This window comes from Lathyrus oleraceus, chromosome 4, assembly GCF_024323335.1.
Source record: "Lathyrus oleraceus cultivar Zhongwan6 chromosome 4, CAAS_Psat_ZW6_1.0, whole genome shotgun sequence".
In the NCBI taxonomy this organism is placed as follows: Eukaryota; Viridiplantae; Streptophyta; class Magnoliopsida; order Fabales; family Fabaceae; genus Lathyrus; species Lathyrus oleraceus.
This window is the reverse complement of record NC_066582.1, coordinates 267,690,389-267,705,327: the sequence shown is the minus strand read 5'-3', so window position 1 is coordinate 267,705,327 and position 14,939 is coordinate 267,690,389. Positions and strand designations below refer to the sequence as shown.

Genomic DNA, 14,939 nt, shown 5'->3' with positions numbered 1-14,939 from the left:
AATTAACCTTTTTATGAATCATATAGACCGATGCAAACAATGTGTAGTTTTATCAATGAATCAAATAATTTTTTATTTCAAAACCAATCCAAAATAATACAAAAAAAATACCCATTTTTCAAATCACTATATACACCAGCAAAATTTATTTATTACAACTTACAAAATAAATTAAAAAAAAAACACTATATTACTTTATGATCTCTCTAGCAATAAGTAACCTTCTCACCAAATTGCAAAATACAAAATAAGAAGATAAGAAATAGACCCCTAGCAATAAATTAGTGACATTTATGACACAAAAAAAATGTATCCATGATCTCATATGAATAATAACATGAAAAGATTAAAAAAAAAACATGTAACATAAATTTTCAAACATGGAAAATTTCATGCTTTCTTCCTCTATCTATTTTACCAAGTGAAAATGTTCCACTAGAAAATGATCTTTTCATTGCAATTGGACTCTTAACACAATGCAACACCTTTCTTTTGTACCTTGACTTACTACTTTCTCCTCTTAATCTCTTTGATGAATCCATTGAACATCCTTCTTCACAAAAATCTTCATCTTCATTCATATTCAACACATCACCAATTGAAAAACCATTTTGAAGTGAATGATCCATGGAAACTGACCTACACACTTCATCTCTAACTTCAACTATTCTTTCTCTTCCACCTTGCAAATTACATAGATCACTAAAAGCGCGCAACGAAAGCGCCTTCGAATCAACTCTACTATGATGATACATCCTTGTTTCTTCCACAACTATTTGTTCATCTTCCGAAAAAGTTTCATTTCTTGAAGGAAATTCAATAACCGTAGCAGGAACTTGAACTGAAACATGGAGTGTTGAAGCATTCAAAGTGAATATGTTAGCGCGACATAGAGGACAAGAAGAGTTCGATTTGAGCCATGTGTCGATACAAGGAAGATGAAACACATGGTTACACATTGGTAAAAGCCTAACGCTCTCACCATCTTGAAACTCACTTAGACAAACGGAACAATCAGTGACAGCAAAAAAAGTGTCGCCTTTTTTGTATTTCAAGACTGCAATGGACTTGATTTGAACATCATCTAAGCCAAAAGTCGAAACCTGACAGTTTTCGCGTCGATTTTGCGTGAATTCCTCAACCGGGTCAGTGCTATTTCTTCTTGAGGTTTCTCTGTGGCCACAGTATTTGGAAATTAGAGTATAGTAAGTTAGTAACAGAAAAGCCGTGGCTAAAATTCCCATGATAGCAATAACAAGAGGTGAAAAATACGGTTTTGAATCATCATCAGGGTATTGAAACGTTGGTGGTGGTGGAGGAGGGTAAATTATGTAGCACCATTGTGGACAGTACATGCTACAAAAGCCTTGTGAACAGTCCTTGCTGTTTAGGTTAGGAATCCATGTTGTTGGATAATCGGGACGGGCCATGGAGACACTAGGTTAACAGGTTCCGAACCACGGAAATCTCATCGTAGATGAATAGAAACAAGAGTTATATACTATTAGAGAAGAAGTTTCATGTCAAAAGAATGATTAGAAGCATAGGTGAAAGAAAGATAAAGGGAAATATTGGTGATGAAAGATGAATGAAGAGACAAAGAGAAACTTGTAAGAAGGGTTGAAAGGAAAAGAAAACGTGAGAAAGAGGTAAGAGGCTTAGATGGAAAGCAAGAGAAAGACAAGGAAAACGGGATCTATGATGGGAACAATTTAACTTTTCTTTTGTTTATTACAACTTTTTCTTTTTCTGTTTTTCATAGCTTTCTTTCTTTTTTTTCTTTCTATAGGATTCTTGGTTAGAAATGTTTGTTGACTAGTTAATGAGGTGTGTGCTAGTGTACTTGTGTTGGTTGAGAAATTTATTAACATTAATCAAATTATTTGTGTTTTTGTGTTTTTTTATGTATGGTCTATGAATTGGGATACGTTGCAATTTTTCTATCTTTAGGTAAAAAAATTATATCAGAGATTGTTCGGTTAAGATCAGATGATATAAATTTTTGATTTAAATAAAATTGAAATCTATGAGTTTCTGATGGTTCACGAGATTCACAAATGTTCAATTATAAGACTCGACACATAAGACATCAACAACAAACGGGAAGTAGATAAAATATCGGTCATCCAATCTCTAATCTATCTTTCATCGTTAGATCTAATCAAACAAAGATTCGGATTTGGAATAGGCAAGTGTGTGGAGTTGATTTGGCCGTCAAGTTAGTTGTACCTGACTTATAAGAAGTTAAATCATTATGCTAGAAACTTAGTACTTTTTAGATTAAATGCATCACTTGGGCTAGGCTATTACTAGTAAGCATAAATTAAACAAAAAAAGTTGATAAATATTAGATAAGATTTGTTTATTTTTACTTGTGCCATGTGGTATCACAATGTTCACTGGAAAAAAATAATTTGTATAAATTGATTTGGAATCTATCTATTTGTTGGGACACTTGTACTTTTGCTATTTAGTGATAAAATATGGCTATGGTGCTTTGTTGTCGCTTTCTCTTTTTTGTTTTGGGAATTTAGCATAACTATTTTTTTTCTTTTATTCTACTTTGGATATATTCTCCCCCCACAATCCTAACAGTTGGTATATTTCTCTTTAGTTTAGGACTAACTTATGCGTAAAGAAATATTTCAATACTTAGGCTATAATAGTGAAGGTGTTAGACTACTTTACACTTTGAGAAAACAATCATGACTAAATATAATATAAAAGAAAAAGAATTGGCTTGTTAGCTTGTATTGCATAACAAAAGAATTTATATACATCACAAATATTTTTAATAGATTGATGATTAGGGATCCAATGGATAGAGTTTTCAATACTAGTCTTCAAATTCGACGGTTTAAAAAAATGTTGTATCCGAATTCATATCCGCGTGGGCACTAATGTTTATATTCGTACTCATATCATATGAGTACCTAAGTATCCATACCCATACCCGTTTATCCGCATTTCTAATAAAATTGGTCGATCAATTATAACATTATAACACATAATATATCCTCAACTAAACTCTGGCCTCAGTACATCCATACTCTCCAAAGCAAATATTTAACTAGATCTCATAATAGTCTAATACAAGAGTATAAGAGAACGAATAAAGTCAAATACAAGTTTAATGTGTTTTTGACTGATACATCTTATAATGAAGAACTTGAATCCTATATATAGCATTGAACTCCATCTTCCTTCACAAAACTAAGCGACGTGTGAATTCAAAGAACTTGTATCCTATATATAGCCTTGGACTCTCACTTTATTCACAAAATTAAGCAATGTGAGACTTTTTCAACATATATATTGCCAACCAACTCCAACAATCTCCACCTTGATTGAAAATAATACATAGGTTTTCATATTCTTCATCGAGAATCATACTTCATCATAAAAAGTATCAACATGTATGTTTTCAACCAATCTCAACAATCTCCACCTTAATTGAAAATAATACAAAAACTTTCATTGTCTTCATCGACAATCATACTCCACCATAAAGAGTATAGTCACTTGAAGCCACACCACTTCAAAATATTTCACATTGTCTTCACTGACAATCATAGTTTTAAAAACTATCATACTCTCTCATGAAGAATATATTTCACTTGAAGATAAATCACTTTAAGAATTTCACATTGTTATCACCGACAATCATATACTTTATCATGAAGAATACATTTCACTTGAAGGTAAAACACCAAAAATTTCAGATGTCGAAAACCAAGTTGAAACTTTATGGTGCAACTTTCATGTTGGCAGGAAGCTCTTCAACCATCGACATAATCTTGCACCTTGTACAATCTTGATTGTATCAACACATCTTTGACTTAAACTTTCCACAAGTCAAAAGAAATTTTTCCATCAATTTTCTCTAGCACAAACTGCACAACCGAAATTGTGATTGCAGCTCAACAACTCTTTCACAACACTACCTTTATTTTCTAATGTGGAATATTAGACAAAGTTGCAACCACAAAGAATACTAAGAACACTTATCCTCAGATCGAACCAAAAGCTTTGATATTAGTTTTTGGAAAAAGTAAACAAAGCATAGAGAAAAAAGAGGAACACAGTCACAACACAAGAACATAACGTGAAAACTCCAAAACCGGAGAAAAAACCACGAATGTTGTCAATAAATAACTATAGAATAACATTATGTGAAAACTGTTACAACACATAATATACCCTCAACTAATCCAGACACTTAGTACACTCATACCATCCAAAACAAATAGTTAACTGCATCTCACAACACTCCAATAGAAGAGTATAAGAGAACAAAGAAAGTCAAATACAAGATTAAAGTGCTTTTGACCGGTGCATCTTGGAATGAAGAACTTGAATCCTATATATAGTCTTGGACTCCGTCTACCTTCACAAAACTAAGTGATGTGGAACTTTGAAGAACATGTATCTTATATATAGTCTTGAACTCTCTCTTTATTCACAAAACTAAGTGATATGGTATTTCTTCAACGTGTATATTTTCAACCAACTCCAACAATCTCCACCTTGATTGAAAATAACACATAAGCTTTCATTGTCTTCACTGACAATCATACTCTACCATAAAGAGTATCAACATGTATATTTTCAACTAATCTCAACAATAGTAATTCCAATATTGTTTTGTTTGTGTTGAAGTCGGATGATCAACGATAGGTTTTAAGTGTTATTAAAAAGAATTCAGTCACTTGAATCGATTCTCATAAGTTTATGAATTGAATCATAGTTGTTTTAAGATTTGGTTCAAGTTTATGTTTGCATAAATCGATTCATCTCTTCATACGACTTGGGCTATGGATATGAATGAATCAGGAATCAATTTGTATGATTCTGATAATTTTTTTTCTTCAATACTATAAATAACCTCATTTCACCTCGAATACAAAGAGAATATAATATTGGTTACACAAGTGAGGTAACGAATGACAACATGAAAACCCGCCACTTTACCCCTCAGTTTTTGAATAAACGACGGCGGAAAATGACACTTGTCGTGGGTTCTAAATCTTCCTTATCATCATCAACACCACCAATAAAAACAATAAAAACAAAACTAATAGAATCCTTAAATATTAAATCTCAACAACCAAAAAAACAACAACAATAACAAAATCCATAGAATTTTTAAACGTTAAATCTCACCAACAAAAACAATAACAATAAATAAACAAAATCAGTAGAATAGTTAAATATTAAATTTCAACAACAACAACAATATTAAACATTTTACTTGATACAACTACAACTAACATTAATAAGTTACTTTCATGCTTTCATAACTAACATTAAACATTTTTAACAAGGAATTACTAGAGAAAATAATACATTAATAAACCAACTTTGAAATATTTTCCTAATCTTTATTTCATTATTATTGTTTTCAATATGTTAAATTTAAATTTCAGCACTTTATATCCAAGATGGATAGTTGTGGCATTCACGTTTTGATTGACTAGTAAGAGTTTCACGCGGATCACTAATGTTTCATATGGATTGATGAGTTGACAATGTATTCACCATTGTTACTTTATAAATGGACGGAAAAGATTCATTACTTAATTTTTTTTATCAAATTGGTCATAAATAAAAAAATAAAATACGCTACTTTACCCCTCGGTTTCCAGCAAAACCGAGGTAATAGGCCATAAAAAATTTAAAGGTGAAAAAATATAGTTGTTGGGATTCGAATGTGTGTTCTCTAAATACTTTACCCTCAGTTTCCATCTCAACCGAGGTAATAGTTTATAAAAAATATTTAAAAAAATAAAAGGTGTTAAAATGTAGTTGTTGGGATTCGAAAGTGTGTCCTATAAATAGTACCCCTCGGTTTCCAGCCCAATCGAGGTAATAAGTCATAAAAATGTTTTTAAAATATTAAAAGGTGCTAAAATGTAGTTGTTGAGATTCAAATGTGTGTCTTCTAAATCATTTACCTCTCGGTTGCCAGCTCAACCGGGGGAATATATGATATTTTAAAAAAATGTGACGCGTCTATGATTTACACCTATGTTTTTTGTTGATTGAGGTGAAAGTTTTGTCATATAATATATTATTTGTAGTATTGTTTTGGCTTGAATCAGCTAGGCCAAAGATTCTCTATTTTATAGAATCAATTCAAGAATTGAATATTGTGAATCGAATCATTCTTATTCTGAATCATGTGAACTTTGAATATATTCACGTGAACTGAATATTTCATCTTAGAAATCGAGTCAACTTGATGTGATTTAAATATTTAATGTGTTGGGAATTTTACTTAATATATCTGAATATAGGTGTATAAATCACCATTATTTGGTCCATACATCAACAAATGTAGTTATCATGGTTGTGAAGTGCTTCACATATGAAAGGGTGTTCCGGGGTCTGAATTGATGCAACGATGTCATGATATTCTCAACCCAAACCATGGCAAATGTAGATAGTGAGATAAAGATCAAATAAAGTTTTGCCAGTAACAAGTTCATTTGCAAGACTTTTGATAAATAAAAGGTGTTTATTGAAGTATTTATTGTCGTTCATATAACATTAAGTGTGATTTTGAATAGACATGACTTCGAGATCAAGAGGTGGTTTCATATTACACTTCAATAGCAAACCACAAAGTTCTAGCATTGTTATATTTGGTAAAATAATGATTGTCTGCTTCAATCATGCTTGAAAGAAGAAGGTTTATAATCAGTTAATGATGAAACATTATTGTATTTCGAGTTTCGGGTAAAACACATTCAATGACAATGATGGTTGATTGAGGTCGTGTGGCACCATTAATTTCTCCCATGATTTGCATGCTTTGGATTAAGGTATTAGCTTGGAATTTCCATGCATGAAATTTAGTTCGAGAAAGCTTGAAGGTGATTGTTTTTAGGTTGGCCCAAAAGTAAGGCAATCTAAGCATGGGTTTAAGACTAAAAAGTTTAGGGCAAAAAAGACCTTAAAAAATTCAATTTAGTTATAAGAAATGCCTCATATATTTTTAGTTTTGGGTTCAACTCTTGACAGAAACAAAAGTTATTAATTTTAATGTATTTTAAATATCTTACTTTAAAAGTTGATTTAGACCGTTAAAGAGGTTGAGTCGGTCTGGTTGATTCTATCAAAAAAAACCACTATCATGTCTAATGATCTTATACATCATCCTATAAGCTAGTTCATAAGAGTCTAGTGTCCAAATACATACATACATACATTTAAGAGCTCAAGAATCTTAGTAATATAGAATTTCAATACAACTTTAATATCCACTTTGACACCTAGTATGAATCTTGGGTCTAATATTCACAATGTCCTCTTTAACTCGGCTCTAATACTATATGAAATATAAATTGTCTTTGATACTTTGTATTGCTTAACATAAGTTTTTTTTATATTTTAATTTCAACGGGATATTCTTTGTGTGCAAATAAAAAGACTAATCATTCGAGTTAGAAAGAACTACGATAAAAAATAAAACTCTTATTTAAAATATTTATCAATGTTACATTCGCATTACTGAATTTAAACCCAGAAACTCTAATCAAACTGGAAAAAAAAACTTTAGATTACTATCCTTATATATATTATTTATAATTTTATTTGTCTTATATTTAAATTTTCATGTTCTCCATAGTTTAATTTCTAATGATGTGATAGGTGAGATGTTTGTGACATCTAAATTGATACTATATAAGTTATTAAGTGATAATTTACCTAATCATGTCTTTGCATCAAATTTAATTACTTTTGTAATATGAATTAATATCAATTTTAATGAAATCTAAATTTTATTTTTAGTAAGAATTCATGTAGGCATTCATACATCCTCCTTTGAGATACCTAAGCATCCTAAATGCCACACGTCAAAGTCAAGTCTCTCAATTACATAATTTTTTTCTCCTACAATCAATTATAGTTGTGACTTTTCACCAAGCACTTCTCAAACCATTTATATTTTTCTTTCTTTCTTGTTAGGTATGATATTTAATAAGAAGCCATTTGGCATTTGTAATGGGTCCATGATTGTAACAAAGGATGGGTCTAGTCATTTTGTAGTAACTGCAATATGTCACCTTATCTTATGTCCCTTACTTTAATTCACTTAATTGTCAACACAATCAACCACATATATCTTCCGTCAAAAATCAACCACATATCACTTTTAAAAGGTTTACAATAACTACAACCTCAAATCAACAATACCATATATTGAGTCCAAAAATAAAAATAGCATATGTATAGTTAGTTTAAATGGATAAACTAGAATGGATATGTTTTGTTAAAAGCATAATAGTTGATACGAATTAATGGAATCAAATTAATATACAAGTTTGACAAGTTCTAAATGATATGCTCAAGACTTTTTCAAGAGATAATTTTGGAATCTAACTTTTACTTGCATCTTCCATAATAGAGTTGATCACCTCGATTTGATTTGATAGTAACATACTATGTCTTCATTATGCACTATTATTTTTTAGTACTTAACTACCTCATTGTACACTTTCAGAATTAGTGTATTGCCTTTCAAATTGATGTTATATATACTATGTCTCCACCAAGTAGATTTTGTTTTCCCAATTCGACCAAATTCCGTTCATTGACATGGCTCAATCTCATGTGCCAGATTTTTGTCTTTGACAAAGGTTTCGTGGATGCAACATCTGCAGAACCACTGACAACTTCAACCTCAATGGTATACAAGCCTTGTTTCTTCATGCCTTTTAAGACTTCCTTCGACCTCTTCATGACTTTGAGAATACTTTTCTCTCCTTGGAAAACATATCCTTTTTTGTCGAATTCACCGAGAGAAATCAAATTTCTCTTCAAATCAGGTACATACCTAACTTCGGTCAACAACCTTATTGACTCATCATGGAGCTTGAATCTCACTGATCCAACACCTGCAATCTTTCAAGCTTTATTATTTTCAAGCAATACAAGTCCACCATCTTAATCACATAGTTCCTCGACCAAAGTTTTTGTTTGGAGTCATGTGCCAAGTGCAACCTGAATCCATAATCCACTATTTACTTGAGTCGCCACTTGAAACCGCAAGAACATCAGCTGAGTCAAAATTATCTTGAACAATGGCTGTGTTGCCATTATCCTTACCTCCATGAACTTTCATGCGTTCATGGCACACTTTTCTTGTATGACCCTCCTTCTTACAATGATAACATCGAATACCAGATGCATCACCACTATAAGACTGTTGTTGACTTTTTACCCTTTTTCTTGTCGAACTTGCCATCTCTTTTTGTGAATTTCTCCTTAACCGACATACCTTCACCAATCGAAGATGGTTTATGCTCCTTTCGTTCGTTCAAATCCTTAGAGTATAACGATGATTGACCTTCTTCAAAGGTCAGAGACTATCTTCCATAGAAGAAAGTTTATTTAAAGTGAGCATGTATAATAGGTAAAGCACACAACAGTAAAAATGATTGATCTTTATCCTTGATTTTTACATCAATATTTTCAAGATCAAGAATCAGCTTCTTAAATATATCCAACTGCTTAGCCAGAACTTTGTATTCACTCATCTTGAATGAATATAGAGCTTGCTTCAGGTTGAGGCAGTTGACCAATGATTTGGTCATGTACAAACTTTTGAGTTTCTCTCAAAGACCCGGCGCCGTCGTCTCCTTCGAAATATGTCGAAGAAGCTTATCACTAATGCTCAATAAGATGGTGATGTGGGCTTTCTCTATCATATTCAATTTTTATTTATCCTTTAACGCATCGTCCATGGTTGCGGCTCTCTTCAACGCTTCTAAACAACCATACTGAACCAGTAGGGTTTTCATTTTCAAGCGCCACAGACCAGAATCGTTCACTCCGATGAACTTTTCATTCTCATACTTTGTTGACGACATCTTCTCCACACTCACTGCACCAATTTGTTGTGAAAACGATAGCGAAATTATAAAGTATAATTGGTTTCTTGATCGGTAAGAAACCCACAATGATTGAAAAGAAGAAAACAATAAGAACACAATGAAATTGATTATAAACTGTTATTCTTTACTTTCTCTTTGAAACAAGATTACAAGTGTTATAGAATAACAATTAATCTATCTCACCCTAATTAGAATTTACGTTATTGCAATGATGAGATACTAATATGCTATTTATAAGAAAACAAATGTGCTTTTACACACAGACTCATTACATAAGTTAACTTAGAGAACAAATTAACTTAAACAATTGAGCATAACAAACAAGTCAAATTCGACATACTAACAATCCTATCACATTTCGACTATATCATGTGAACAGACTTCGACAGCATACTAAGGTCTTGTCGAATTGTCGAACCAAGAAGCTACCCTTCAATCATACTAGAGTTCGATCAAATATCTCACAATTTTTTTCAAAACGAATTTGATTACTAGGCTGATGAAAAGGCTTAGGAACCCGATGTGATTTTGTCAAGAGAGAGGAGGTTAATGGAGGAATTTACTCAATATATATGGGTGGTAAAACTTGTTATTAGCCCTTTGATTAAGCAATAAAGAGACATAAAGTAATAGTGGTTTTTAACACGTTTTTTAAACCTTCTAACCTATAACGTATTTGACACATGATTCACGTGTTTGATGTCATACCATTACATTGGAGAACATTGGGATTGGCTCTTTAGTTAATGATAGTTCCGCAATTACATTGGTCTAGCCTTCAACCATTTTGTGTATCTTAATCATTAGAGTAACATGTTTGTTTTAAATTATAAGTATGTTGTTTGATATCTATAAGATTTAAAACTCTAACTATATGGAATAGAAATGGCATCTACATAATCAACTCAGTCGGTATCTTCCGGTCATGTCAAAGTTGTTGTCACTGAGTTCGGCATCTACATAACTATAAGATTTAAAACTCTAACTATATGGAATAGAAGTCGGCATCTACATAACAACCATAATTACTATATTAAGGTAATAATATTAAGTATGAATTGAATTAGCCAGATGACCAAAAACACCAAGAGAGCATTCTATCAAACTCATCTATAGACTTATGAACAGAGTACTTTTAGACAATGAGCACACAATTGAATGGTTATCCAAAAGCACTATTTTTCCTTGGATTTTGGACCAATAAACTAATTTATTTGAAAGGTAAGATCTCTAGACCCATATATATATATATATATATATATATATATATATATATATATATATATATATATATATATATATATATATATATATATATATATATATATATATATATATATATATATATATATATATATATATATATATATATATATATATATATATATATATATATATATATATATATATATATATATATGTGTGTGTGTCTACAACATCTGTTTCTCTTCTGAAACAAGAGTTTATTTAACATATGATTAATTTTTCTCTGCAGAAATTGATCGGGTGTTGAAGCTTCGAGTAGTTCTTGTGTTCAATAACGAGTGGTAACGATAATCATTGTCATTGTTTGAACTTGGAGTTATAAAATTTAAAAAAATGGGTTTTGTTGGAGGGGATGAGGCAATTGAAGAGGCAATAGAAAACTATGAAGGAAGAATTCCAGTTTCAGCTTAAAAACTACGGGTAAGACGGCCATAAAACCACGGCCAGAGATGAATAATGGAAAAAGAAACAAGAAAAGATGGCATAAGAGTCATCTCAAAAACCACAATCATTATACGTAGATAAAGCGAGCGATCCATAGTTCATGTCAAAGAAAAATACCAATACAAAAATAGCAACAATGGTGATTCATTAAAGAGCAAGCATAGAAAGAACATAAACTATGAGAGCATCATGAAGCATAATGAAGTCACCTAGTCCATGGTTTTAAATTACGGTTACGGCAGCGGATGCGGTTGCGGCCATTACGGTCACTGCGTTGCGTATTGCGGCGTGAAATTATTTTATACACATATTAAATATAAAAAAAATTATAAAATTATTGTAATTATTTTATGTTTTTCGTATTTATAATTGTGTATTAACTTTAATTCACTTTTAAACTATTGTATCGTATTTATGTATAATTTAAGTTGAATTCTAATGAAAGAATCATTATCATAAATAATATTGTAATAATATAAGTTACAATTTTTTTTTTTTAAAAAGGACTATAGACAAAAATATATTAATGTCCTATATTACAATCTTGATGGTGAAAAATAGCATCACTTTGTCACATAAAGATGTCCACTGCCAAAAAAAAAAAAGATAAAACTCATGATTAGTATCTTTAAATTGCATCTAATATTAAGACTTTTCACACATGAATTAACTAAATATAAATTCAAATGTTTTAAAATATAACTTACATGTCTCTTTCTACCACATAGTGGAATGGCATGAAGAAACATAACTTGTATTTTCACTCTGACTATCATCTTGTGTAGCTCTTTGTCCAAAGACATAACTAAAAAAATCACCACTTGATTATTGATGATAAGGATTATGATAATTCATTTATTGTTGGTAGTATGAAGGAGCTTGATCACTAGGATATTGGTTATAAGAGTTTAAATATGAATATTGGTAAACATGTGGATAAGATTGTTGACTACTTTGTGATGAATCATTAATCCCAAAATCACTAAAACTATGAGCAATACTAGAAAAGGAAGAATCTTCAAGTGGAACATTTTGTTTCCTTTTCCCCTTTCTTCCAGATTGTGACACATTTCCTCTTGTCTCAATTAGTAAGTTGTCAGAACGATCCATATCAGTCAAGTTCCTATAACGCCTATAATTTGGTGGTGTTTCATGATATGGATCAAGTTCATCATCTTCTCCTTCATGATCACCACCTCCACTTCCACCTTCACCTTCACCTTCATTATCCTCTTCATTACCACCCCCATCATCACTATTATTGTTTGGTGGACTTAAACCACCACCACTTTCATTAGTTTCACTATTATCATCAATATTTTCATCATCTGTATCAACTATCGACAACCATTCTGCATTTTAAACTCCATCCAATAACGGATTTTCCCTCTCTTCTATCCAATGAGATAACGGATCTTCTTGAAATATATAGTCAAGATTTATCAGATCAAAATTTGCTTCTATCTCTTCCTGGCTCTTCCTTAATTTATCCCTCATTCTCAACTTCATATTGTAATGTGTGAAGACAAGCTTATGCAATTTTTTGTACTTCAATCTGTTTCTTGTCTTTGTGTGAGTATAGCTAAATGTACTCCAATTTCTCTCACAGTTTATGGTAGAGGTTGTTTGACTAATAACTTTCATAGTCAAACGTTGAAGTTCAGGAGCACATGAACCATTGTATTCCCACCATTGGACTTTTCAAAGAAGAAAAAAATAACATTATTGGTTATATTAAAAATAAATAAAGTATATTTATAAAAAAATATTTAAAAAATTGTATTTTACCTGCATCCATTTTAGACCAAGATTTTTGAGCTAGAGGCGTACCAAAAGTTTCACTCTTTTCTCTAAAAAGTGTTAGCTAGGTAATATAACAAAACATATAAGTACATAAAAAAAATTCTTAATAAATAATTTATCAAATGAAAATATAATATCCATTACTTACTTGGTTTAAAGCTTTGATTTTATCATCCATGTTTCTTTCTATCTTCATGCTTACATTAGTTGTTCCATTAAATGTTTCTTTATACACAACTTTTCCATGTTCAATTCCATATTGAAATTGCGGATTAAGAAAATAATCTTGAAGTAAAAATCAGTTATTAAGGATATGATATTATAAATTTAAATTTCATACAAAATTAAAATTATAGAATATATTCACATAGCAGCAGAATGAAGATCAGAATGCATGAATTTCCAACGCTTATCAATGATATAATTATATTTGGAATGATAACGAGAATTTTTGTTGAATTGATTGTTTTGCTCGATCAATAGCTTCATATATGAAACCCATTGTTGGTTTCTCATCACCATTAACTAGTCTTAAAACTTTTACAATTGGATCAAATACTTTCAATATATCATTAGCCTTACTCCAAAAGTCCCTACTCATAACAATTTTCCTTACTTCATATCCCGATCCTTTCTTTTCTTTACCATATTTTATTTTTCTAAATTATTTAGAATTAAACATGTTTTCAAGACCTTCCTTTTGTCTCACAATTGCTTGAAGTTGTAGAAATTGTTTTGCAAATTGGGTAACACCAGGACGAGAAATATCTATACCATCTGTATATTTTTTCATGAGACTCACAATATATGTGTGGTTATAAATGAAGGTTGCCACCATTTTTGCTTCACTTAATAAATTATGTATGCTTTTCTTTTTTCCTATATCATTCAAGCAAAGATCTAAACAATGAGTTGCACAAGAAGACCAGTATAAATGTGGCCTCTTCTCCATAAGCTTTTGACCAACTTCTTTTAATGCGGCGTCATTGTCTGTTACCACTTGAACTACATACTCTTCAACCACTTCTTCCACAACTTTATCCAATAATTGAAAGTAGTAGTCAGTGTTTCTACTATCAACATCATAAGCATCAACAGATTTCCAAAATATAGTACCTTTATGATAATATACCAAGAAATTCATAATATGAGTATGGTTGATATTGTTTGTCCAACCATCACACATTATTGTTGCTCCTCTTTCTTGCCAAATTTTTTCCATACCATTTATCCACTCCAACATTTTCTTATATTCAGCTTCTAAGTAAACATTGGAGATTTCATAAGGAGTTGGGCATTTGGCTTTTCCCACTTCAGAAGAAGTATAAATCAAATTATGCAACCAAAGAGAGTTAGATAAATTCATAGGAGAACGCTCGTAAAATATAAGTTTACTTACATCCTCTCCAAGCCTTTTTGTCCAAGTCTTCAAAAATCCTTTACTAGCTCTTGGTTGCTTCATACTTTGGCTCCTAACAAGATAAATATTAGTAGATCTAAAAAAAAGATGTCTTCTGGCCTTTCAGC

The 14,939-nt window shown here is 31.1% G+C and overlaps 1 protein-coding gene across 1 annotated transcript; it reads right to left on the bottom strand.

The window, feature by feature from the left end:
- Window positions 1-56: 56 nt before the first annotated feature.
- On the bottom strand, window positions 57-1,828 carry LOC127075015 (RING-H2 finger protein ATL52). Its single transcript, XM_051016450.1, has one exon. The coding sequence runs from the start codon at window positions 1,428-1,430 to the stop codon at window positions 375-377; it is 1,056 nt and encodes a 351-aa protein (XP_050872407.1). The 5' UTR covers window positions 1,431-1,828; the 3' UTR covers window positions 57-374.
- Between the last annotated feature and the right edge of the window lie 13,111 nt (window positions 1,829-14,939).